General features: G+C 42.4%; 1 protein-coding gene across 1 annotated transcript in view; it reads right to left on the bottom strand.

Moving 5' to 3' along the window:
* frem2b (FRAS1 related extracellular matrix 2b) overlaps window positions 1–27,954 on the bottom strand; it is a 70,267-nt gene that overhangs the window by 3,060 nt on the left and 39,253 nt on the right. Inside the window, exons 7-23 of the mRNA XM_004075537.5 lie at window positions 10,455–10,604; window positions 9,452–9,661; window positions 9,168–9,365; window positions 8,929–9,093; window positions 8,504–8,686; window positions 8,289–8,419; window positions 8,053–8,208; window positions 7,640–7,943; window positions 7,413–7,544; window positions 6,973–7,304; window positions 3,759–3,951; window positions 3,566–3,670; window positions 3,352–3,479; window positions 3,147–3,281; window positions 2,533–2,659; window positions 1,344–1,531; window positions 1,105–1,251 (exon numbers count right to left, since the gene is read on the bottom strand). Of these exons, the coding sequence (XP_004075585.1) occupies window positions 1,105–1,251; window positions 1,344–1,531; window positions 2,533–2,659; window positions 3,147–3,281; window positions 3,352–3,479; window positions 3,566–3,670; window positions 3,759–3,951; window positions 6,973–7,304; window positions 7,413–7,544; window positions 7,640–7,943; window positions 8,053–8,208; window positions 8,289–8,419; window positions 8,504–8,686; window positions 8,929–9,093; window positions 9,168–9,365; window positions 9,452–9,661; window positions 10,455–10,604 (2,984 nt within the window). The remainder of the gene's footprint in view (window positions 1–1,104; window positions 1,252–1,343; window positions 1,532–2,532; window positions 2,660–3,146; window positions 3,282–3,351; window positions 3,480–3,565; window positions 3,671–3,758; window positions 3,952–6,972; window positions 7,305–7,412; window positions 7,545–7,639; window positions 7,944–8,052; window positions 8,209–8,288; window positions 8,420–8,503; window positions 8,687–8,928; window positions 9,094–9,167; window positions 9,366–9,451; window positions 9,662–10,454; window positions 10,605–27,954) is intronic.

Below are 27,954 nucleotides of genomic sequence, written 5' to 3'. Positions count from 1 at the left end.
ACAAATGAACATTGAAAGTTAAACCAGGTCATACTTTGACCAATCAGATTTAGTATTGAAACTTACGGAATTATCGACCATTTGAAAATTGATTATGAAGGAGAAAATCAATCTTTTTGGTTTGTTCCAATTCATGAAAGACAACAAGTCTTTCATGTATCGGAAAATGCTGGAGCAAGATTCGTCAGATTTGCACCACTTCAACATTTCGCACTAACACTCTTCCAACTGTAGAGGGCGAACATGCGCTAGTAAACGGTAGAAAAATTAAAAGTAGAAGAAGCCCCTCCCTGCTTGTCTAATGCAAACAACAAAGGGGTAAACAAAGGGGCGTTGCTGAATGCTTGTCTAATGCCTGGCTTAAGGTTTTCAGTTCATCAGATAAACATTGGTCTGTCACAACTCTGGCCACTAAGAAATCACATTTGCTTGCCTTCCTGCAGAAAAAATAAAAAACAGGAGTAATAGGCAAAAACATTCTTCCAAACTGATATTGGCAGGTCAAGTGTAAATTCTTGGTGTAGAAAAGTAATTACAGTAAAGAGAGGATTGGAGACTTTTAACAATCCATAAGCAATATTTTCAGTGAAAGCTCGTAACTTTTTTACTGAGTAAAATGGAGAACTTACAGCAAAGCAAGTAAAACTCTTGTGGCTTTACTAGAGGGTCATTCTAATGCTGCCAACTCAAAAAACCATTATAGGTTTTTTATTCAAGGAGAGATCTCTAGCTCTGGAAGACAAGTCATGCCAGAGGAACTAGAGATTTGCATTCAACCTTCTTGGCAAAAAAAAAAAATACAGACTAAGCGAAAGGATTGTGAGTCATACTTGACTCTTTATTGTCTTTAAGGGCCCCTCAAAGACACAGGCAGGGCAAAAATTACAGTTTTTATTCTCAGCTTGGTAAAAGAAAAAGTAAAATGTCAAACCGACAAACAGCCTATTGTCATTTTCTGTAACTCAAATAAGGTTATTTCTCCAGATAGAGGCATCAAACCACTTTTGTTACAAGATCTAGTAATAAAACCACTTTCTGTGCGTGTTTTTTTTTTTTTTTAAAGGAAATGTTAGTAGTGAACTTGTTACATTTCTTCATACAAACCTGAAAGAGAGCTGTAGAGTCCAATCTGAAGCCATCTGATCCAGGCTGTCTTACTAGAGCCAAAGCTTCCGAGTCATCGACAGCAAGGAGGGCATTGAAGGCAACACTCCCAAATGATCGGGCCTGGGTCTCTGGCTGCGCCTTATCCTGGAGGGGATGAAGTTCCACACAAAAGAAAAGTGTGAACCCGCGCGGTACAATCTGTGAATACTGTAACACAAGAGCAGAGATGTTCTTACAATGATCTTGAATCTGTAGAGCAGTGACGGAGCATCAGCCAGACAGCCAAACTCAAAGTTGCTGGGGTTGTATTTGGGGACATATCCATCAGCTCCAGTACAAAGGAAAACTTTCTCTATGTTGCAAATAAAGGAGTCCCCCAGGTTCTGCACAGGATCCACCATCACTCTGACGTAAACCGTATCTCCTGAGAGAAATGAGCAAAGAAAATCGTCGCCTAACTTGTCTTATTATGTTCAGAAGTGGGTAGAAGTAAATACTTATTTTCACAATAAGACTTGTTTCACTGCACCATAACATTTTATGGCGCAGTAGATTTTAATGAAAAAAAAATACTTCTGCTCAGCATCAAATAGCAAGTTTCTGGGTGTATTTATAGTGTGTGCACCATTTGATCTATAGACATACTTAATACTTAAAGATCAGCTTCAACACAGGCGTATATTAGCAACAAAAATGTAATATTTCAGTGTTTAAATTCACAGCTCAGTAAAACCCCTAATGTTAGAAAAAAAGCTCAAACAATGGGATGCTCGTTGATATTTGATTAATAACATTTTTCAAAAAATAATATTGAAATCCTAGTATTTGCACTTTTTTTTCTTTCTTCTGATTCCATTAATTTAAAACAGATAAACTCTGTGACTCATTACTTAAGTACATTTTTTACCTGGTCCTTGATTAAATATTTGGTTAGCTACATTTTCCTTTTTCTTAAACAAATATTTTTCAGAAATAAAGTTACTACTGGTATTTCAGTACAGTTTGAGCTCCTTTAACTGCTTTTTACCATAAAAGGTTTCCTTTTCTGTTTCTATTTATACTTTGAGTTTTATCCACGTGTTACTTTGTGTTTCATGATGCTGGTGCGACGGGTCAGGAGGGTTGAGGGTCATTCCGTGTATTTTATAATTTCATTTTTTATTGTTTTAAGCCTGTAAAGCACCTTGTGTTACTGTTTTATGAAAAATACTTTTACTATTACTTTTACTTATACTATTTTTAAATTCAACTCAAATAACATTTATTTAAGGAGACCTGTTTTCCCCAAATTGCTTCATCAAGGATATGTCGGAGTGGTCAAACCTGATCCTGGTGGACCCAGTGAGTAATGGGCAAAAAAGTTACAACAGACTCAGAATATCCAAATAGCTTAGGTGCTGAAAAAAACCCATCTGCTGGTTTTACCCTGTGAGAAAGCCATGTCACTCTCCTGTCCGAACCCCATGGAGCCGTCTGAGAGCCATAGCGTCCGTTTAGAGAGCAACATCATCTGTGTATTTAGACTGAACTCCGCTGCCACAGGATCACTGACCTGGAATTAAACCAAAGATTTCAACACAACAAGAACAAAACAAAGATTTCTGTATCCAGCAAAACCAACTTTATATACAGTACAGACCAAAGGTTTGGACACACCTTCTCATTCAAATGAATGGGAAGGTGTGTCCAAACTTTTGGTCTGTACTGTATGTTTGATCTGTTTGATGAAGATTTTTTGATCATAACTTTAGCCTGTGGCATAACATTTAGTCAGATGCAAAATTATTTATCTTCTTGACTTATGTCCTACTTCACATCCACGTGTGCGTCTCCGTCTTGAAAAATGCAAGCAAATCCTCCGTTTTTGTAGAAGACGGAGGATTGCAAAATCGGTGAACCTGCAATCCTCAGGGACATCCTGTATCAGGTTTACCCAGACAGTTCCGGAAAATTCCCCAAACATGCATGCTCCGCTAAAGGAACCGGTCAAATGAAACCTAAGCTTCCCGTTTTAATTTTCAGTTATTCAGTAAGGTTACCTGCTGAAAGCGGATGTCCAAGTCAAAAGTGACGGGCTCCCTGGGACTGCAGACAGGAGGGATGGTGAACTCCAGGTTTGGAGCAGAAGCACAGGGGATGAGCTTCACGGTGTACATGCCAGAGTAGTCACGCACCTGCAAAGAGGAGTGAGTTAGAATCGGGTTTGAAGAAACTCTTCATTAAGAGACAAAAAAATGTTCTCACAGCAAAATCCGAGGTGAACCTCCACTGTTGGATGGGATGGCTGTAGGTGGGCTCACTTCTCACCAGTGTTAGGTTAAAGGTCAAACCAGGATGATCCGGACACATGACCATTGAAGTCAGGGATGAAGCTATGGGGAAAGTAAAAAAATGCTCAAGGACGTACAACACACAGAAACTTAGATCAGAACTCCACACCTCCCGTGAGCCGCTGTACCTGGGTGTGACGACACAAACAGGCCTCTGAAGCGAGCCTCTGTTCGGAAGTTAACCACCAGCTGTCCCTGTCCGTTTATACGCATGCTGGTTGGGTAGAGGGCACCTGGAGAGACAGTAACACACTTGATGAATTGAAACCAACATTACAAATTTTAATGTTGTCTCAGAGAAAGAAACAGCTCACATCTTACCTTGTAACTCAGACTCCGGAGGGCTACCAATACCATCTCTCCACAGGATGGCAGTGTCGTACACAAAAGTGAGCCTCAGCTCTGACTGCAAGTCGAAGTGCTGCCATCCACCAGCACCCACAGGGGAGTGAAAGACATAGGACACGTGTAGGGGAACTCTGAGGGTCACATAGGACTGGACCAGATTCAGAACCTGCAGGGAAAGAAAGTAGAATGTATAACCTCAGCTGAAACTATAAAGACCAACTCCGATCCTCTTTTGATCTACTTTCAAAGCGTTCTCAGTGGTCTTTTGATTATGATTATGTCATTTTTAGCCAAAACCAAAGAACTTGTGTTGTTTTCTTGGACATAGTTTCTGCAAAGCAGAAATAGTTTATTAGAAATTTCCCTCTGAATTGTGGGCGGGACTGTTGGTAAAAAAGTCAGCCCACCCCCGGTTCCCATCATCCATCTGTTTAACTAACAGCCCCTCACAACCCCAACCTAACATTAGCGGTGCAACTTAAATGGTGAGCAATGTTGCAGCTATCCAGCCGCACAATTCTGAACCAAATACCAGCTCAAATGAGGAAAATGAGGTCGTACGTGGATTTATTTGTCTGCAAGTGGATGTATCAGAATGGAGCAGAGCAGGGAGCTTGTGGCCCACTGATTGTAGCCTCTACACAACAGCTACAAGCTTTTTCCAAAGAAATGGTGTCATCTTCTCCTGGTACACAATGATTTAAATAAAGAAATACTCAGAAATGCAATTTTAAGCTTAATTTTCCTTATTAAATATGTTAATGTGCTAATGAATATGTTCATGTCAAAACATTGCTCATTCAGAGCAGCTGAAATGATGCATTTCTTTCACTGATAATGGGAGAGCAAGCCTGGTAAATGCAATCTTTTGTTCTCTCAACGAGCTGGTCATGATCCTCCAGCAGCTCTTCTGGTATCTGCTCTTCCCTCTGACCCATGAGAAGTACCTGTCTGCACTAGCCTGGTGTTCATGTGGAGACGTGCCTGCGCCTCTGGGCACTAAAAGCTCAAGCAAATGATTTGCTGAATGGCCTTCTCACACAACCTGCTGGGCTTTAATAGATTCCTGCGGTCTTGTTAAGCTGGGCACTAAGCCTCGCTCTGACATGACACTCCTCCTGTTCTTATCTGAGCCGTCTCCCATCAGACTCTGTCCACTTAGAGGAGCGGTGGGGTCACGGGGAAAAACACAAACCGTGGATGATCCTTCTTTTCCAATTCTCCTGCTCCTGAATCCCAATCAGTTCACTTTTGTCTCCATTTGCCTCTACAAACCAAGGACGAGTTTCCATTGCTGGGAGCAGACTGCACATGTCAAGACAAGTTTATTTCTTTAAGGTTCCTATTGATGTTGCAGGCAACAAAGTTCCACTTGTTAAGAAAGGCTCTTATCACCCAGGTGATGTCTGTCTAATAAAATAGACTCATGGAAAATGAGAAAAAGATAATATTTCTGCACACTTCAAGACAGAGGGAGTGGAGATATGTTTGCTTTAAAGTGGAATTCATATTCCTAAGAAGGGACTGCTGTAAAAGTTTTCTCTTTGGTGTGCCCTCTGCATTCTTCTAGACCTTCCTTATCAACTCTCTGCTTTCATTAGCTCAAAGTGAGGAAGGCGCAAGTTTCCAAGGTGAATGCAAATATTTCAAGGCTTCACGACACTAGAGCTTGGAGACTAGATTTAAAATCCAGATTTGTTATGGCCGAAAAAAGAAAAAAAAGGTTGCTGCCTGAGAGAAAGTTTAGGTACATCACTCAAAGGTTCCATGGTGAGATGGGAGCTTTGCTTTAGTTGTTTTCCGAAAATGTCAGATTTGATAGAAAAAGGGGGAAAGAGGGATGCAAGAAATAAAATATTAAACTGTGCTGCATAGAAAAAAGAAGAACATTAATGTTCTAAACAAGGGGACTGCAACCTGAGGCTCCAGAGCCACAAGCCGGCCTTTAGTAATCCATTATGGGTCTTTGGCTTTGAAGAAAAATTTAACAATTTGAATAAATAATGGGTTCGTGGTGCTGGTTAATCAGTTTTTAGTTGATTAAGTTTTGTCATAGATGTTCAGACGTTTAACATGCCAGGTAACTAAGCAAAAATAATGATAACACGTTTAATGATGATAATAATGTTTAATAATGTTAAATAATGTTTAATAAAGATAACACGTTTAACATGTTTAACCTGAATTTCTCCTTTGGGAGATATTAATAACGTTTATATCTATCTGTCTGTCTGTCTGTCTGTCTGTCTGTCTGTCTGTCTGTCTGTCTGTCTGTCTGTCTGTCTGTCTGTCTGTCTGTCTGTCTGTCTGTCTGTCTGTCTGTCTGTCTGTCTGTCTGTCTGTCTGTCTGTCTGTCTGTCTGTCTGTCTGTCTGTCTGTCTGTCTGTCTGTCTGTCTGTCTGTCTGTCTGTCTGTCTGTCTGTCTGTCTGTCTGTCTGTCTGTCTGTCTGTCTGTCTGTCTGTCTGTCTGTCTGTCTGTCTGTCTGTCTATCTATCTATCTATCTATCTATCTATCTATCTATCTATCTATCTATCTATCTATCTGTCTAATCTACTGGGAGAGGGGTAAAAAAATGTTGTCATGTTTATATTCAAGAAGAAACAGGATGAATGTGCACCAAAGTCATAATGGCAGAAAATACCATGTTAGACTTGGTTTTCTTGCATTTTTTACTTCAAGTAAATCTGCTGCAGCAGCTGGAAATTATTAAACACTGGGGGTCTTTTATTTTGAAAGGAACTTTATTTTTCTGATTGTCTTATATAGAAAAGCATTATACCGTTATAATTCAACTGTAGACTATATTTATAAGATGTGTTTTTAATAAAAGAATAGTCACAAAAACATAAAAAAAGGTGTTTTTTTTTCTTAACGTAAATATGGGATTTTTTAGCTTCTGTTGGTTTTTTTGTCACTAAGGAATTTGCCCAAATGGATCTCTCTCTCTCAGGTTCCAGACCCCTGACCTAAACTAAGGTAAATCTGAAGGGGCTGGATGCGAATACATTTCGAAATTTTTATAGTAAGTATAGACAATTATTCACGGAATTTTGAAAAGATAGTGATCAAAGCCATTTTTTTACCAAAAAAGAAGCTAGAGCCAAATCAAAATGACTGTTAATGACTCATCAAGATGGAAAAAAGGGGTCAAAGGTGACCTGCAGCTCAAAGGCATTGCTCTTTACCTGTCCATCAGTCCCGATAGTGCCTCCGCAGTCACTGAGCAGCTCAGACATGTCATAGTAGCTGGTAAATTCCCACAAACAAGCCTCTAAGTTCAGGTTTCTGTAGAATCTCAGGGCACTAGATCCTCTGAGGGTGGTGCTGTACTGGTAGGGAGCAGTTTCGCCGATCACTTCTGGATTTTTCGTGGCTTCGGTGAGAAACCCAAAGCGAGTCTTGACCTCGGTGAAGTCCAGCAAATTGGAGCAGCGATGGTGGCCGACACGGGTCCCGTCTGGACTCAGTGTCAGCTCAAAGTTGGACAAGGGGCGAGTGGACACCACGGGTAACATTCCTATGGACGGACAAAAAGAACGAGAATGACAAAAGGCAAAGTGTTAACAGTAAAGCTACTGAAGATACTTCTAAGGACTGAGAAATATTTGAAGGTGGCTGTTCTCACCATCAATGTGAGGCATGGTGATAGTTAATTTGATGAGATTAGGGTGCTCTGCGTCATCTGTACCACTGTACCGCAGTTTGGCAGAGAAAGGCTCCGCCCCCACTGTCCCAGCAACACGAGGCTGACACATTCCTGCATTCACAGCACGGCTTGTGATGGTCAAACATCATTGCCCTTGGAGAATATAAGAAACCAAGTTTATGGAATAGAAACAGGCTGAAGCGTACCCTCATCCGTACTGATGGACACCACTGGGCTGCTGAGTTCCAGACCCTCATCCCCGTTGGAGTTTACGGCCCTGGCAGCACACTGGACCCTGGAACCAGCCTGGAAATATACTGAGTCCAAAGTTATGAGTTTGGAGGAAGTGAAGAACGTGTCAAAGTCGGCCTCCCTCATAGGACTGGTGACACCGTCGGGCCCAGTGGGGGCGCTAACCAGCCAACGGTAATGAGTCAGTGTGTTGTTGATGTTCTCGCTGACACAGATAGAGCCTGTTTTGTCATAGTCTGGATATTTGGGGTTACAAGCCTGAAAAACAAGGAAAAAGACTTATTGCCAGGAGAAAAGGTAGGATTGTCTATATTTTGTTGAGCTCTTTAGGTAGCCAGTCATGAGGTGCAGGTGTTCTAGGACATACGGTGACACAAACAACAGGGTATCCAGCTACAGGCTGAGAGGCCCTCATCCTGTCCATGTCGTCATAGTGAAACAGAGAAACAACGATGGGCACTGAGGGAAATGTCACATCCGCCATACTGTTAGGCTCTTCAATGTAAATGATAACTTTGGTCATCTGCAAATTGACAAATACAAAAAAAGAAAATGTTAAAATGGATTTTGTGGTTGCAAGCTAAAGATCGGGTAAAATGTCACCTTTGTTTCTGCCACCATGTTCTCGTCGGGTTTTAAATGGACAGTGAAGGCTTCCCTCATTTCCCTGACTCCATCATATAAAATCTCCACCTCCACATAGTGCTCCTTATCGCCTTGTTTGAACACAATTTCTGCAAATGAAAGCAATAAAAAAGTGAAGAAATGTCTTGTAGATTATTGTTGGTCCAACAAGAACGCCTGGAGGAAGCATTTACCCTCAGATATTGGATGATAGTCCTCCCCCGAGGCAGCAGATCCATCTTTGGTGTGAACTCGGACGACGGAGACCTTGGAGGCGTCTCCAACACGCAACACCGGGATCTTCACCACAGATACTTGACCGCTTTCTTTTGGCTCATTCACGCTGAACTTCGTCTCACCAAAATTAATATATGGCCCTGAGGAAGTGGATCGTGATGGCAAACTGAAACATTTCAAGGAATCTGCTACACGCTGTATTATAGCAGCCGTGGGTCTCATTCTCTAAATGTTCTGCCTTTATAGCAATGCCATAAAAGACACTGTGGTAGGCCTCATGTCATTTTGAAGATTAAGAGGTTATATTAAAGCCAGGATTCTCCACTTCAACCCTTTCACAAGAGCCTTTGCAAGATACAATAAAAAAGCAAAGATTTCTTACTGTCAGCATCATCTTTTATCTTTATGAGGGTTTCGTTCTGGCGTCCGATAGATGCTCCAAAGGGAGATTCACTCCTGGGGCTTCCCAACACGAGTCGAAGCTCCTCGTCCTCCTCGTGCTCTGTGTCGTCAACCAGCACCAGCAAACAAGACTTTTCAATCTCTCCTGAGAAAAACAGAGATGGGATTCTCAATACCAGCATGTTGTGAAGCAGGGAAGTGGGATTTAAAATGCAAAACCTGGTAAAAAGGTGATGATAGAGGCATCGGTGTTGGGCCTCTCGACAAAGTCCATCATGACCTGCGCTGTGCCCTGCCTGCTGTAACAGCGCACCGTGGACTTATAGCTGATATCCCCGCTGCGGTAAACCATGGCTGAGATTTGTCCAGAGTTCTCGTGGCCCACACTCGCAGCATCTCGGAATTGCACCTTAGGCACTGTGACAGAGGAATGAATCCACACATCAAAGGCAGAAAACGAGCTTGAACACGGCAAACGATGAGTGCTGACCCAATTCACGTACAGTCAGAAACAGAGTCATTGATGAGGATAGTCGTCTTGCTAGGTTCTCCGAGGATCCCGTTCATAGGCATCCGAAGCACCAGTTCAAATTTCTCTGGTCCCTCTAGAACAGGTTGACCGAGATCATCCAGGATGGTCACCCGAAACGTCTGCATGGTGACCCCCGGTGCAAAGTCCAGGTTCCTGCTGATTCCTATGTAGTCCACACCAGCTACACAACACAGGTCACAAATGTTTAGATTTTAAGGCTATTGTTTGCAGGTTATAAGGAATAAATCCTAAACATCTTTGTTCATTTGCAGCTTCATATTGACAGCAGCCCCCCCCCCCCATCATTTTAAAGCTCGTTTGTGAGCAGTGATCAATGATCGCACCAAACCCATCAATTGGTCTAAAGTAGAAAAAAACCAGCATCTCCTAGTTTTCCATTTTTAAGAGAGTTTGCATCAGAACTCAGCTCATGCCCGAAGGCTCTTTCACATATTTATGACCCAGACACACAAAAACGTGGGTTTGGGTTTCTATCATGCCACATATGATTAAACGCTGTATGCTTTGTTATTTATTGCACAGACAGGAGAAGAGCTGTTTGGAATATTTGGAATGGGATATTACTGCTGCAGGGCAAGAGATAATAAAGCCTGTAGGGAAGACTTAAGAAAAATGCAATCAGTCTGGAGCCCAAAGTGCTTCCCAGCATAAAGAACAATCGCTATGCATTCCAGAAAGTGTGTCTCTAGGCAGATTATCATTTTCTTCACAATACTGTACAGCACCAACAATTATGAGAAGGAAAACTCTGAGTGAAAAGGCAAGATTTTTTTCCTCCATCAACCAAAAGAAATGTTTACATTCCTCAGCTCATCCAAACAATATTCCCATTGTGGAAACCTCCTGACACACGCTTAGCTCAGAGACACAAACGGAGACAGGCTGTTGACTTCAGTCTGTTGTTCTGTGTGGTTTAAAATGATCTGAACATGAAGCTGTCAAGAGCCACACACCCTCGGCTGAGACAGGTTCTGTCTTTCTGGATCGCGCTGTGACGGTTCCTGCTTTGGAAAGATCCGTCCCCGTCCTCCACACCTGCACCTCCACGAAGCCATCGCTCTCATCCACCTGGTATTGCGTATTACCAAAGTAGAAAACAGGATCTAGCGGAAGAAAACAACAACAGAAAAAGGAGTGACAGATGAGAATCAGCACACTGAAGGAGGGAGTCCAGAGCACACCTGTAACAGGAAATGTCTGAATGCTTCATGTAATTGCAGAGTTGAATCTTTAATAGCTGGCATATTCGTATGAACTCTAATTACCGGATACCAGAGGGATAATTCCAGTGACTCAGCTGCTGGTAGGAAGGACTGTAATTGTAGATCTTGGAAAAAAAAAAAACTTTCTAACTTCCTGCCAAACAATATTTTAGGGCATTTCCAAATCTAAAATAACAGACAAAAAGAGTAGAACCATGGTTGAAATGACTTCTGGGCTGAACGAGACTTGGTGTTACAGACTTTGACACAGATGGGTCAGAGAGACAGTCAGGAGGTCTGGGGGATGTAAAGCTCTGAGTTCAAGCCTGGGCCCGCCTGGATGCTCAGTCCATATGAACTCAGATTCCACTGCAGCCACTGTTCTATTAACCCTTAAAGACCCACTCCAATGAAAATAAAGTTTTTTTTTGTGGGTGTTTTTAAAGTGTCAATGTGACGTTTTTATGATGACGGAGGACATACAGTACATAAAGAGAATTAAGCTTAAAATTGCATTCCTGAGTATTTCCAGACTTAAGTCATTAACGCAAATTACATCTTTGGATCAATGCATCTTCTGCTTTATACTCGTTTAAATTCACAGTAAGTGTTACGATGTATTCTCTATTAGACCTAAACTAATCTCATACTTTGGACAAGCTTGCTTTTAAACTTGTCTAAACTTTTGGGAAATGACTAAAACTATTGCTTTATTATATCGGATGCACAGACCGTTTGCTCAATTTTATTTATTAGTTTTAGACCAAAACCCGTTTAAAAAACATAGTATTGGACCTTAACCTTAACCACTCCAATAAGAAATGTTTTTTGTTTTTTTTACATGTCCTTTTGGCATATAAAAAGACATAAAAAGACACTTCAGCCTAAAATTACATTTCTGTGTGTGTCTTGATTCAAATTGTTGACGCAAATATGCCATTGGGAAAAGCTTATAGGTGTGATGCAGAAGCTACAGCGGCAAGCCACAAGCTCCATTCTGATGCGTCCGCTCATAAAAGATTAGATCCATGTACGTCTTCGTTTCCCTCCTCCGAGCTGCCATCTGGCTCAAAACTATACGGCTGGATAGCTCCAATATTGCTTGCCATTTTTGTTGCACTGCTAATGTGAGATTGGGGTTGGGAAGGGCTGTAAGCTAGTTGGAGAGAGCGAAACAGATGGATGTCAAGATATAGGAGCAGGCTTAGTCCATGATGACGGCCACAACTCAGAGGTGAATTTCTAATGAAATCCTACCTCTCTGCAGAAACTCTGACCTAGAAAATGACACAGATTTTTTTTATTTAGCCTAAAAGTGACATAACCATAACTAAAAGACCACTCTAAAATAGATCAAAAGATGATTGGAGCAGGACTTCAAGAAGCTGCTTTTCCAAACTGATGCTGTGTTTGAAAAATATGAAAAGCTGGAGAATGTTTCTACAGGTTTTTCAGCCTGTCAATCCCATTTAGTGATCATTTTATCTGAACCAACTGAGTGCAACAAAACTTCATAAATGAACCGTCTTTATCAGTAAAAAGAGCTTTTCCCACCCTTTTCATTCGTAGGTAGTTGTTATTACATAGAAAACTAATTCAATGAAAAGCTTATGGTATCCATGGTAACCAAGCTTAGCACCTACAACACGGTACGCGGATGGAGCTCATTGCACAGGGAGAATGTGGAATTAAGTGATAAACGCAATAAACAAAAACAAATCCATACTGTCGGGCTTGATAATTTGGTTACTGGCGAGGAAAAGAAAGCAGGGGGACAGAAGCTATCAGTCAACAACGCAGTCAGCCACATTTACTGATCAGAAAAAATCTATTCATTATCCCACACCATGTAATTATAATTTCAACAAATCTGAGAAGATATAGCATTCATTAAAAGCTGTCTCTGCAAGCTGTTGGGAGTTGGATTTCAGCTGGAAATGATGGGTTATGAAAGAAAAAAAATGAGGCTCTAGCTTTACAGCCCCCATTCTTCTATGCTGCTGAAACAACAACAGCCCTAAGTGCAAGTGTGTGACGGCAAACATCCCTGCTTTAATCTGTCATGAGAAGATGACCAGGACAATACGCATTGCATCAAGTGTCCCTGCAGCTGCCAGTGTTTTTCCCCTCAGAGAAAGCAAACAAAGATGGTTTTGGCTGCCTGCACCAGGTCCTTACTTGGAGGAGTAATCAGATCTATGAGGCTGAAGTTGGCAGCCAGGAACTCAGGCCCCCGTTGTCCCAGTCCAGTAACCAGATAAGGCTGGTGCAGCAGGCAAACAGGGAGCTTCAAAGAACCAAAGCCCATTAAATGAAAGGAACACCTCCGGTTCCATCTACTCAGCAGCGGCACCCCTCCCACTGGCACAAGCACCTTTATAGTTAGATTTAAAATAGCCAGATTTGCTATTACTAGAAATTTTGGGGATGATATATAGGTCTTAATAAATGAAACAGCTCTTTTTGTCTATACTTACACATTTTTTACAAACAGAAACAGAAGATTTACATAAATAATTTACTGAGCTGGCCGAAATATGTTCATTTCAATGTTTAAATGGCTGAGACAATAAAATATTAAAATCTTGATGAAGCAGAACAAAAAAACGTATTCTCATGTGTGATTAAAAATGCAAACAACCCAGAATAGAGAGCACCATCTACATAGTAATCATATTACTTTTTGTGTTGAGCTATAGGCTGGAAAAAAACAAGAAAAAAAAGAAACATTTTTATTGTTTCATACGAATGAGCCTAAGATGAAAGCACGGGACATGGAGTAGAGATACAGACATCCCTAAGGGGACTGTTAAACTCCCACTGCCTGCTTGATTTCACTTGAACTATGAATGACATTTCCACGCCGCTAAGTGGCTTCTCCTGCACTGAGAATTAATTGAGCCCTGGAAATGCTCCTTTACTCTCTGAATGCTAGACGACTTTCTCTGTTCAAGCAGCTCTGTATTCAGTTCAACTTCACATGTAACGGCAGCTACAAAGGTTTGTACGAGCCTCTGCAGACTGCTGGATAAACTCTTTGCTCAAGTGTTGCGGACACCTGTTGAAAACCCAATGAGTGGGAATGCAGGTGAGGTGTAATGACAGGGTTTGCGAGTTTCCCCTCAAATCCAGCTCATAATCACAACTTCAGGACCACAGTGAAATTTACAGGCAAGTGACACAGGGCTGCAAATGTACCGGCTCTACAAGTATCGTCATGTCTTACAGTCCCAACCACCGCAACGTTTTCCCGGATGCAGAGCAAATATCAAACACCAATTATACCTGCATGAAAAGACAAGTTTCTCCAAACCAATAGCAGGCTGCAGACAGAGTGGAAATTGTAGGTATGAGGCTTCCTGACGGTCTGCAACTGAGAAAATAGTAGGTATTTTAAGAGTTGCAGCTGTGCGTGCCAAATCGCAACACCTGTACAGCTTGTAAAGTTCATGCTTTAAACACTTAGTTGCCATAAGAGTCTCCTCTAATTCCTGGAAGGGTATGACCCCTGTTTGAGGTGAAACAACTAAAAGAAAAAAAAACAAAAGTTCAATTTATCATCATGCCTGTTTTCATGTAAAAAGTCCTTAGGTTTTCTTCAATTAAAAAAATAGTCTATGTAGAATCTTAGGAAGGAGCACGTGATGCTGTAGTATCGCGAGAGCCGACGAGAGGAGTGTGGTGAGTTTACTTGGCGGCGCGTAAGTTGTGAACAAACATTTTTGATTTATTTAATTACACCGCCATATTTAAATAATCCAGAAAGTTTAAAAAATAAAAATCTGAAAAAGTTTGTCAAGCATTTGCCAGCCTGGATGACCTGGAGGACCTGGAGGATCTGGAGAATTACATCGACGAGTGTTTCAATACCTGCCTCATGAAGAAATCCAACACCGCCACTCCGTCCACCAAACGCAACCGTCCCGAAGACTCCCCGGGGGCTGCCTCCTCCCCAGGCAGCAACATGAGTGATATCCTGGATTCAATTGATAAAAGGCTCTCCAGCCTTGATTGCCGTTTAAATCTGCTGGAGATCCTCCATAAGGAATTCCAAGGTCTGCGAGAGTCTCTGGAGTTCAGCCAACAGCAGGTGCAGGAGCTCGCAGCGGAGAACCAGGCCCTCAGAGAGACCGTGAAGATCTTGGGCCACGACACCGCCCGTCTCTCTGAGGAAAACCGATCCATTAAGGAAACCCTCCTGGATCTTCAGGCGAGGAGCATGAGGGACAATCTAGTGTTCGCAGGGATTCCAGAAGAGGCAGGGGAAGTCCCGGAGAACATTGTTAAGTCCTTTATAGAGGTCCACCTGAAACTCCCCAAGGAAGAAGTCCAGAAGATCTCCTTCCACAGGGTTCACCGGCTCGGAGGAAAAAGGCCGGACAATCAGCGTCCCCGTCCTATTGTTGCTAAATTTGAACATTATAAACAAAAGATGCAGGTAAAAAGCAGAGGGCGCGAGCTGAAAGACACACATTATAGCGTGAATGATCAGTTTCCAGGCGAGATCCTCCGCCGTCGGAAAATCCTCTTCCCGCTGAGGAGGAAGCACCTGTCTGCTGGAGCACGCGCGGTGGTTGCTGTTGATAAACTTTTTGTGAATGGCAAGCTGTTCCGGGACCCAGAGGTAACACCCTGGCTGTGCTGAAGGCTTTCAGAGGCGCACTGACATCTGCGCTGCCCAGAAGAAACCCGCAAACTTATTTAACTAGGAAATAATCGGATCATCAATAATCCACACCTCTCAGGAAAAGTGTTTTTTCTTTCTCTCACATTCATGTTTCTGTTGTTGTTTCGTTGTTTTTGTTTTTTGTTCTTTCTCTTTCCCTCTCTCTTTTCTCTTGTCCCCCCCCCTTCCCATGTCCTCATATGTGAATCAGGTAAAGTCAACGCAACCATGGTGAGTATTTATTTATGCACGGAACGGGCGCGCGCGCATACTAGCGCGCATAAGAGCATGCACACGCGATCCCGCACACACACGTTGATAAACTGCAAAAACCTCACTTAGGCTCACACAGGACGCACGTAACATGCAGCTCATAGCCAAGACACGTTCACCCACAACGCATAGCGCTTGTCAGTGTAGCAGGTACGCACAGCGGGCACGCGCACACGGACGGGCACACGCACTATTTAGCCTTGCACTCTCCCGGTTAGAACAGCTATGAGCAGTCTTAACATCGTTAGCTGGAATGTGCGTGGACTTGGTTCTGGGCCAAAGAGATTGAAAGTGTTAAATCACCTGAATGATCTTAAAGCAGATATAGCTCTGCTGCAGGAGACCCATTTATCTTTATCAGCTGGTCAACTCCTGTGCTGTTCCCAGTATCCAGCTATGTATTCTGCCAGTTTCAACTCCAAACAAAGAGGGGTTGCAGTTTTGATTAATAAAAATGTTACATTTACTCATAAGGATACATTTACTGACCCAGAAGGCAGATTTGTAATCATTAATATATCCATTCAGAATAAAGACTTTTGCATCGCCAGCATCTATGGCCCGAATGTTGACGACTCTTCCTTCTTTCACAGATTCTTCACCTCACTCTCAGTTCACTCTGACTCCACAATCATTATAGGAGGAGACGTCAACCTTGTTTTGGACCCTGAACTTGACAGACTCAGCACAGCAGCAAACCAGCGTACATGGCAGTCTGCAAGTATTCTAAAGCAGTACATGAATGATCTGGGTCTCTGCGACGCTTGGCGCTCATGTCATCCAAGCACTAAGGGGTTCACCTTTTTTTCTCCAGTTCACCATTCACAATCTCGTTTAGATTATTTATTAGTCAGTAACTCCCTTTTGAAAGAAATTAAAAGTTCCAACATTCATCCAATTATTATCAGTGACCATGCACCAGTTTCTGTTACTATTTCAAGGGAAGTACCCAGACCCTCGGGTTCAACCTGGAGGTTTAATACGTCTCTGTTAAAAGACCAGGAATTTATTGAATTCTTTAAAAAAGAGTGGGCAACCTTCTTAGAATTCAACGATACTTCTGAAATATCACCAAGTATTCTTTGGGAAGCAGCAAAAGCAGTCATGAGAGGGAAAATCATCTCTTATTCAACGCATAAAAAACGCAAGGAGAAAGCAGATTTATTAGAATTAGGAAATAAAATAAAAACTCTGGAGACTGCTTATGCTGCTTCTGCACAGGAACACATACTGGGCGACCTGAAAAATTTAAAACTGCAGTTAAATGACATCATCAATAAACAAACACAATTCCAGATACAAAGGCTTCGACTGGAAAGATATGAAAACTCAAATAAATCTGGCAAATTTCTAGCTAATCAGCTTAAAATTAATAAAGAAAAATCAACAATCACTTCGATTATGGACCAAACAGGGAATGTCACCCATGACCCGGTAAAAATTAATAATGCGTTTAAAGACTTTTATCAAAACTTATACACTCCACAGATCAATCCATCAGAACAAAGCATCAACTCATTTCTCAACAATATAAACCTGCCCAAGTTAAACGAAGATCAAATCACAAATTTAGACTCTCCGCTCTCGTTGTCTGAGCTTCATGAAGCTCTGTTACTTATGCCTAATGGTAAAGCACCAGGACCTGACGGCTTTCCTGCAGAGTTTTATAAGGAATTCTGGGAACAACTGGCACCAACGTTTTATAAAACGGTAAAATTTATCAATGAAAGCCAATCTCTACCACCTAACATGAACTCTGCCAACATTATCCTTCTTCTAAAACCAGACAAAGACCCCACGAGTCCTTCAAGCTATCGCCCCATTTCTTTAATTAATGCAGATGTAAAAATTATCTGCAAAGCACTAGCACAGAGAATAGAAAAAGTCACTCCTCACATAATTGACTTTGATCAAACTGGATTCATCAAAGGCAGACACTCGGATGACAATGTCCGCAGACTCGTTAACATAATAGACTTTGCCACCATCAAAAACCAGGAAATGACTATACTATCACTGGATGCTGAAAAAGCCTTTGATAGAGTAAATTGGAAGTTCCTCATTGCTGCCCTCCATAAGTTTGGGTTTGGAGAATCATTCATCAATTGGATCAAAATATTATATCACAACCCCAATGCATCAGTTAGAACTAATAAACAGACTTCCAACAGGTTTTTTCTTGGAAGAGGAACTAGACAGGGTTGCCCACTCTCCCCCTCGCTTTTTGCAATATTTATCGAGCCTCTAGCTGCAGCAATAAGACAGAATGAGAGTATTAAAGGAATTAAAACCAAACACAGCCATCATAAAATTAGTCTCTATGCAGATGACATATTACTGTTTTTAAGTAATATACATTCTGTAAATGAAACGGCAACAATCATTAATGAATTCTCTTCTATATCAGACTATTCCATTAATTGGAATAAATCTGTTTTATTACCACTGAACAGTAATGCGGAGCAAGGACTCACAATACCAGTTAAATCAGGCAATATAAAATATCTAGGTATTTATTTTTCCCCCAAAATATCAGAACTGGTGCTGCTAAACTACACCCCATTACTGAAAAACATACAGGACGACCTAACACGCTGGACCAACCTGCCTTTGTCCCTTATGGGCAAGGTAGCCACGGTTAAAATGAAAATCTTACCCAAAGTTAATTATCTCTTCTCAATGATTCCCACACAACCGCCATTAAAATGGTTCAAAACATTAGACTCATCCATATCAAGCTTTCTATGGAACAATAAACCTGCAAGAATTAGTCTAAAAACTTTAAAATCTGCAAAAAGCTGTGGAGGATTAGAATTACCTAACTTCCACAATTACTTTCTTGCAAATATATTACAATACATCTTAAAATGGTTAAAAAATAATCCAGAAACCAACTCATGGTTAGACTTGGAACAGGCGTTATGTGGAAAGATCAACCTGTCAGATCTTCCATTTATTAGTCAAATAGTTAAAAAACAGGATTGTTTCAAAAGTATTAATATAAATGCCACTTTAACAGCCTGGTGGGAATTTCTCAAAATATCAAAATCATCAATTCAACCGTGCAAAATGACACCCATCTGGAACAACCCAGACATCCTCATAAACAAAAAAATTATCCACTTCCCAGCTTGGCAAGCAGGGGGCATAAAACAACTAGAGCACATAATTATTGATAGAAGATTCATAACTCCCCAGGAACTTCAAGACAAACATGGAATATATAACTTCTTGGAATATCAGCAACTTAAATCAATTATTACTAAAAAGTTTAAATACAGAGACAACGATTTAAAGCTACCAGATGTAGTTACCACTCTGATCAATTTCTCAATGAATAAAACTCTCTCCAAAATATACAAACTTTTATGTAATTTAGATAACAATATTTCACTTCCGACAACAAAATGGGATGCGGATTTGAGCATCAGCACAGATGAAAGTTTTTGGTCAGAACTTTGTCTAAACACCTTTAAAATGACAAAAAATCCAAATCTGCAGCTAATCCATTTCAAAACTCTTCACAGAATTTACTACACTGGACAGAGGATGTTCAAGATGGGTCTCAGTAACTCAGACATTTGTCAGCACTGTGACAGTAATCTACCCGACAATTACATGCATGCACTATGGTTCTGCACGCCTGTCCAGGCTCTCTGGCAGCAGGTATGTGCCGATCTATCAGTCTGGCTTAAGGTTTCAATCACAGCTTCACCGTCACTTTGTGTGCTTGGTGACATGAGTGCCATCGATGTAGAAGGAGGATTAGGCTCTATCATTTTCATAACTCTTTGCATTGCTAAAAAAACTATTTTAATAAATTGGAAAAGCAAAAAAAATATAAATATAAGTCAACACAGAAATCTGCTGCTTGATCATATCAGCTTGGAAAAAATGTCAGCCCAAAGTTCAAGTAACTTTGAAAGAATTCGGTCTCTCTGGTCTCCCATAGCTAACTCCGTGACTTAGGGGGTGGGGGGGGCATGGTCGTCGCTGCTCCTTGCCCTTCTGCCGTGGGCCGGGGTGGGGGTCGGGGCCTCCGGTGCCTGGCCGGGGGTGGTGGGGGCTCCGTTGGTCGGGGGGTCGGGTCCGGCGCCTGGGTGGGGCGGCCTGGGGCGCTGCGTGGTCCTCTGGGCTTGGGTGTGGGGGTGCGTGGTGGGGGGGGGTGGGGTGGTGGTCTGGCTTGGCTTGGGGGGGTGGTCCCTTTGCCTGTGCTGGGGGGGGGTGGCGGGGGGCGCTGCTCGGGGGGGGGGGCCCAGCGGCGCTGGATGGGCTTCCCGTCTACACCTGGGGCTGGGATCGGCCCTTCCCTGGCTCTGGGGCGGGACGGGACAACCCTCTTGGGGCCCCCGGTCGCTCTGGGTGTCATCCGCTTCGGCTGCGGGGTCTGGGGGTGGGGTGGGGTGGGGGTCTTGTCGGCCCTGTCCTGTGGGGGGGCATTCTGGGGGAGGGGGGGGGGCACTATTGGTACGGGGCAGGGGGGGTTGACGGGTCGGGGTCTCCGCTGAGGCCATCGGCGGTTTCCCCGGCCGGTTGGCTGCCTCGGTCCCGTCGAGGCCTGACCAGAGCTCTTCTAGGGCCGGCGTTTGGGGGTGGGGGCCTGGGCTTGCTCCGGGGGGGGCCGGCGCTTTCTGGCTCCCCTCTCTCTGTGTGGGGGTGGTGGTGCTGGGCCTGGGGTGTCTGCGCCTCCGGGGGTGGGGCCCCGGGGCTGGGTGGGCCTGGCCCCCTTGCTGGGGGGGGGGGGGGCGGGGGACGGCTGTTTGACCACCGGGGGACAGTCTATCATCTGTCCCCAACTTACCCCCTTCCTCATATAACCTCATAATAGGGTGAGGGGGTGGGGGGCTTAGCCTGCGATGAGCCTTGGGGGGGGGGGTTTACTAGGCAGTGACCCCCCTCCTGTGGTTGCCGTATGGAGTGGGCCCCCCCTCTTTCGGTTTTATTTGCACCTTAGACATGTAGGGCCCTTGGTAGGGGGGGTGCTTGGACATCACTGCCAGCAAGCAGCGGATGTCCTCCTAGCACCCTACCCGCCAATTTTAACCGCACCTTAGACATTTAGGGCCCCTTGGTGGGGAGGGTGAGGGGACGTCACTGTGAGTAATCAGGAGACGTCCCCTTAGTGCCCTACCCGCCAATTTTAACCGCACCCCCCTTAGTACACACACCCCTCCCCCCTCAATATATACATCCCAACATAAACACACACACATGCACACACACACTCTCTCAAACACACATACACGCACACACATTTTGCAAGGAAGGTGGGACCTAGGACCATCTGTCCCCTGCCTCTTCCCTGGTGGGGGGTACGGGCCCCTTTGCAACGGCGGCTGTGTCCCCGGGGTGCTGGCTTCCTGGGCCCGGCGGTGCTCTCTCCGCGCGGTGGGGGGGTTCACATTACATCTGAGCCGGGGGTGTTCGTGTCCCTGGGGGGTGGGTTCTGGTCCTTGCTCCTGAGTGCTGGGCCCCGCCAAATTTCCAACTGTGGCCGAGCCTGGTCGGGCCATATTTACAACACCCCTTGTGGGCCCTCTTTTTTCCCCGGGGTTCCCCCCTCCTGGGCGGGGGCGGCGGGCCCCTGCCTCGCTCCTCCCTGGACCAACCGTTGGCCGGGCGGATGGCTGCCTGGAGTGCGGAGTGGGTCTCCCTTGGGGGGTCCTGGCCCGTACCTGGGGTTGGGGCGGGGGGATGCCCGGAACTCCTGGGTGGTGGTGGGGTGCTCGTCTGGGGCTGTGGGCGTCCTTCTCCGGTGGGGCCCTGCGTTGGGTTCTCCCGGCGCGGCGGGGGGGCTGCTCTCCTGGTTGGGCTGGGGCGGCGCCCTCTTTCCCTCCGTGCCTCCCTGCTCTCTGGCTCTGGGGGCCTTGCGGCGGCCCTGCTGGCCCTGGCCTGGGTGGCGGGCTTGGTCGCCCGGGCGGCGGTTGTTCCCTGCCGGTTCCCGTGTGGTGTTGGGGGGAATCCGGCTGCCGCTGCTGGTGCGGTGGGGGTCTTGGGGTGGGGATGGCTGGGCACTCTCCCTCCTTCTTTTCACGTTCCACCATCCATTTTAGAAGAACATAAACACTCACCTGAGCACAGGTGTCAGCTCAACAGACTGAATGACTGAAATATTTCACACTAGTTGGTTTTAAGGCATAAGTATGCGTGTGAACACTATCTGTTTTGTGTACATGTCGACAGGTGGACATTTTTGCAACTAACAGGTGTGTTTATAACATTTGAGTGTGTGTGTGGACAGGCTCCGCCCTTTTTTTTTTTTTTTTTGTTTTTTTTTTACATTTGAACCTTACCATAATGATTAACAACCAGTAAACTTGTTGCTTTATGCTGCTTCATGGTCTTATCCCCCTTCCCCTCCTATTATCACCCCCTACCCCCCCTCTCTCTAACGTCCCTCTTTCTTCTTCCCCTCTTTCCTTTTCCGTCCGGTCCAACACCAAAGATTTTCAGACATGTTTGAAATTAATAAAGTTTGGCCTCAATTACAAAAGGGGTTTATTCAGACATACCTTTGGTTTGTCTGAAGATTAATAACCCCTCTTGTTAAAGTAAAATATGTCCAACCCAAGAGGCCCTCAGCTCTCATCTGTCTGCCTAGCTGTTGGACAGGACAAGTTAAAAAAGAAAAAAAAAAAAAAAAAAAAAAAATAGTCTATGTAAATTACATGTTTAATTGGTAAAACTGTGAGAAATACAGCAAGCGTCCTCAATGGGATTGGGTAGCTTTTGTCTACAGTAAGATCCCTAAAAGCCTGAGACATTCATTACATTTGTCTTTTGAGGACAATTCCTTTCTTTAAAGTAAACTGGATCAAATGCCCACTCTGCATGAACTGGACTGCTAATAGGGCAATTCTATTTTTTGTTGGAGCAAAATGTTGTACTTTTCACATTTTTCTTGAAAACATTTTTTTAATTGGATAAAGTCTCTAGATTATATTTGAAAAAAAAACAGATTAATGGGTAACCTGCATCACCTGTAAGCTTGTAAAGTTCATGCTTGAAACAATTAGTTGCCATAAGAGTCACTTCTAATTAAGAAGGATATGACCCCTGTTTGAGGTGAAACGACAAAGAAAAATCCCAAAAGTTTATTCTATCATCATCCCTGTTTTCTTGTAAAATGTCCAAAGGTTCATTTTGATTTAAAAACTTCCATTTAAATTACATGTTTAATTGGTAAACTGTAAGAAATAAAGCAAGTGTTGTAGACGACAGGTGTACAGTTAGTTTCCTAATAGTCTGACACATTAGTTATGTCTCAAGCTACGCTTACACCGGCCTAGGCAACCCTCGTTCAAGTGAATACTTCCAAAGAAAAGGTTTGGAGATTTGGAAGTGACGTATGGATGGCATCCCCTTAAAATCACGGATGTGCCATTCTTTAGAAATGAATAGTTGCAATTTGTATCCGGCTGTAATTACTGTATATGAAAACAAGTTTTTCACATATTGGAATAGAGCTGAGAAAGAAAAGGCCTGGAGCAAAATTTGAGAGATTTGCACCGCTTCGACATTTCGCACCATACCTCTGATGGTGGCAGACATGTGAAACAGCAGAAAAAGAAAAAGAAGAAGAACCCTCTGAAATGTGTATTCAAAAATCCACATTTAGCACGTTTGGTGTGTATGTAGCTTTATGCAGACAATTTCTTTCTTTAAAGCCAACTGGATTAAATCTCCTCTCTTTTTCATGAACTAGACTGTGAAAATGTAAAAGGCTGTTGCAGTAAAACCTGGCACTTTTCTCAACTTTCCTGAAAAAAAAAAAAAAACTGGATAAAGTCGCTAGATTTTATAAAATACAATTACAGGTTTTTCAATATTTTAAAATTTCGAATCCCCTTCCATGTTGGTTGATTAGCATCCAAACTACACTGGTTCTAGAACCTGCATAGGAACTAAAAGAAAGGCACCTCATTTGATCTCACACTGGTTTTAGCATTACTGTAAGAACCAGCTTATCACAAAAATGACAGATTTGGCATCTGCGTCTTTAGACTGTGTGGGGAAATTTAAAAAGCCCAGAAAATATGCCAATCAGTAATATAAAAGCTCTGCATGAAGTGGCCTCAGCTGGATGGAAGATTTAGCATTTAGCTGTGAAAGCAGAAAGCAGAACAATGACAACATTAACATGCTGCAAACATTCAGCACAGATGTGATATTTAGTCCTACTTTGGTATTGCAAGTGTGCCGTCTGTGTTCACATACAGACACAGACAGATGAATCAATATCAGGTAGTGTGGCATTCCCACACAGCCAACGCAGCTCAGACAGTTGGCTTTGTGCGAACGGCACGGGAACACTAAAATGCACTCAAAGAAGCTTAGATTTCCACAGTCCACATGCATAATGCTCGGAAAGTCACTTCACTGGTGAGAGAAACCAACAGCAAATGCATCTCAGCAGCTGATGAAGTTGGAATAAATCATGGATGCACTGGGTTCTTCTGAGTGATAGCAGCCTGAAGATTTCCAGAAAGCAATAATAGATGAAGGTGTCAATTCCGCATGGCAAACTGATTTCTGTCACACAAGAAAAATGAGGTCTTCAGTTTTAAAGACCCACTCCAAAAAATGTGTTTTTCTTTTTTTTTTATATGTTCTTGTGGCATTTTTCTCATGATAGAGGACAGATATAAAGAAAACTAAGCTTAAAATTGCAGTTTCTAAGTATTTATTATTCAAATAGTTGTGAATCAGGAGCAGCCGAAAAAAGAAAGTTGGAAAACGTTTGTTGGGGTGACGTAGAATCTACTACGACAAGCAACAAGATCTATGTTCCGCCACATTCTGATGCAACTGCTTGTAGACGACTACATCCATGTACGTCTTTGTTTTCCTCGTCTGAGCTGGCATCTGGCTCAAAACTGTATGCCTGGATCGCTCTAACATTGCTCACCAGTTTTTTTGCACCGTGGGGTGCAGGGGGCTGTAAGCTAGCTGGATGATGGGAAATTAGTGCAGGGTCACTGTGAGGTGAATTTCTATAGAACTACTACCGAACTGTAGAAACTATGCCCTAGACAACGACAAAAGGTTTTTTTTTTTTTTTATATTTGCAAAAACGGAATAAAAAGACCTCCTGGAATGCTTTAACAATAGATAAAACAAGGTCTTTAAAGAAACTCAAAAATAATCTTTTAACAATTTTGCTTCTATCTTTCAATTTAAAAAGTAGAATCTTCTCCTTCATAGTAATATAGTTAATTTTCACACTGTTGTGTTAATAAACAGTGTTTTATCTTTTTATGACTTCTATTTTAATTTTTTCTCAAATGAGTTTAAGCTTGTGTACACTTTTACTTACCGGTACTTTTTCTGCCCAAATAAATCTCCTTCAATTAAAAATAATTTTTTCTTTCATCTAGTCTTTCCTCCTTACAGGATTTGTTTTAATAAAAAATACATTTTTGGTTAGTTTCTTTTAAAATGTCTAACAGAATGCATAGCAGAGACTTGTATTGCTTGTATTATGTGTCATTTTCTTTCTGGATTTGTCCCTTTTTATTTGGATTATGCAACAGTTAATCTGAATATAAACTGATGTTTTAACATTTGCTATTATTACTATATCCTATCAGCTGTGAAAAATTAATGCACTTAACTTAACTTTATGTGGACTCTGAAGCAACATAAAAAACAAATCTTACTGCAGCTTCAGTGCAGCTAAAGTAAGAAAGAAACATCCACTTTCATTCTGGCTCTGGAAATTGCAGAAATTCGTCTCCACTTTTTATTGCAAGTAAAATAATGCTTTAAAAATGTCACAACTATATTCAGAGCCTTCCAATGTCATGTAATTTTTAGAATGGAAAGGTGGGTTAATGTCAGCAGAACAGGCAGGTAAACATCAGCAGCTGTTTTGTTAGTTTGCAGCCTCTGCTCAGGATCAGTCGTAGGTCAAAAGCCGCACAGGTTCCACCTGAAACCGCTACACCATGAAGACTTCAGAACACCCAGCTTACTTCTTCCTCAAACAGCTCAATTACATGTTGTTCACTCGAAGTTTGCCTACCCCTGACCCCACCGGCACTGAAGAGAGAGAAAAAAAGCACTTACATGCACTGATGCTTTAACAGAATTGAAAATGGATTTTGAATCCTCAAAGGCCAGACTCATACATTTCAGGAAGCCACAGGGAGCCCCGACACACAGTAGAAACAGAGAGGGTCAATATTTCTGCACTCCTAAATATGACTTTTTTGTTCTTCTAACAGAGGGCAAAGGGCCAAGCACCAAGAAGATTACTGACAGTGTGACACCATAGGCACTGCATTGTGCACAAAAGCAGTTTCAGTGGGATCTTCCACTTTCTGACACATGTATGCATCTGGGTTTGTTATAGACTCAGACACCACCTGTAATTCAGCAAAAAATGATAAAGTCAACATTCCAGTCCAATGTGTGGAAATACTTTGAATTTTGCTGAGACATGTGACCAAACAGTGTGGTGGAATGTTCTAAAAATGTTCCTGTTGAGGTGACTTTCCTATTGAAGCCTCCTGGGGAGCCAATGGCTTTAGTTTAATGTCTGACGCGCTTCTTTATAAAAGAAGCGCAGTCCATTCCGTTGTTTTGCATTAAGTCTATTTACAAAAATAAGTCAAAGAGGGAAAAAGAATAAGTCACCTTTGTATGAGTTGAAAAACATGGTTGACTATGAACAGAAAAGGTGATTGCAAAGATAGCGGTGGCATAAATATAACAAATGATAGTGATTAACAGAGTTTAACACAGCCCATGCTCTCCTCTCCTCCTCCATCCAGAGTGCAGGTGAGCAGGTGCTTATCTAGCCTCTCACCCTGGTGTCGCCAATTAAATAAAAAATGTGAAAAGCTACAAATATCTGAAGAAACTTCATTTTTTTTGCTCCTACAGTAACGTTTGGCTCAATTTGATGTGGATAAATAATAGTGGGCTGAACTTTATGAAACTAAAATGTGAATGGATTTATCATTAATTCTTGTTTACGTGTTTCTTTATACACATTTTAAGGCAGGACAAAAAAAAAGGGGGTAAAAAAAATTGATTATTTTGGCATTTTATATTGATAGAATATTCAGTTTTAAATCTCAAATCCAAAAAGTAAATAGCCGTGTTAAGTTTAACGTGTCCAATTTTTAGGGCAAATTTGACAATGCAAGCTGCTACATTGTTCCTGCATCCAATGATTCTTATCACACAGACATATTGTCTCACTACCTGGTCACAGGCAAACAAATCAGCATTAAAACCTTTGGAGTCACTTTACAAACAAACAATTAAAATACTGGATAATAAACCATTAAGACATCATCACTGTGACATTTTACAAAAACACAAACTGTTAAGCTGGGAGAACATTATTAAGTATGCAAAACTATGCCTATTTCATAAAACCATAAATGGTCGTTCATCCCCTCCACTCAGTTTGTTCAAATAAGATCCTTCTCCCTAAGAGTGACATGAGGGTCAATTCGACAAGATTGTATGGTTCCTCTGCGGAGAAGTGCCTTCAGTCAGAGCTCCTTCTCCTTAACAGAAGCACAAGAGTGGAACTCTGTTCCTCATGTCATCAGAGACCTTACCACATCCACTCTATTTAAAAAACACCTAAAAAAACTGGTTCATATCACAACAAACACGTCCACATTGAACTATATTAATTGCCTGCCCCTCCTTGTCAGATCTGTCACCTTTGTGTCTTTTATATTTGTTTCAATGTCTCTCTCTGTGTGCATGTTTTTATTACTTATATATCCTTTAATGATTGTTTATTGTATATGTATATTTTCTATTAATGTATTTAATTGATGTTTTGAAATTTTTGAGGTTGACAATTTTTAACACCCAGGTATTTATCTCTGAGTCACACTGGTTGAATTTTTGGCTAAAGATGTCTTGAATCCATTTTAGGTCATTGAAACAGATCGTTCAATATGAACCAAAATCGACTGCGAGTCATACTTCCAACCATGAATTTTTATATGAATCGAATTGTTGTTAAAATAACACCCCAACTAACTATCTAGCAAACAATCAAAGAACCAAGTGTTTATAATCAGCTGAAGTTATTTGGTTTTGGTTTGATCCAAAGATAAAAGGTGACTTTGCAATCGTGCAGGGTCTTTCCGTTCCAGATTATCCTGCCTATAATAACAGTCCTGACTTTGCAGCAGCGCCTTGAGATCATCAGAGTGATAGAGAAGAGAAGAGAGGACGTCAGGTGTTTGGGAACAAAAAGGCATGGGGATGAAATGGGAGACTATCAGCCCTCCAGTCTCAGCCTGCAGATATGAGATAAGCACTTTGCCTCCAAGAAGG

Source organism: Oryzias latipes, chromosome 13 (assembly GCF_053564925.1).
Source record: "Oryzias latipes strain Hd-rR chromosome 13, Olatipes_Hd-rR_3.1".
Lineage (NCBI taxonomy): Eukaryota > Metazoa > Chordata > Actinopteri > Beloniformes > Adrianichthyidae > Oryzias > Oryzias latipes.
Note: the sequence above shows the minus strand (reverse complement) of the source record. Positions and strands in the feature narration are given on the sequence as shown.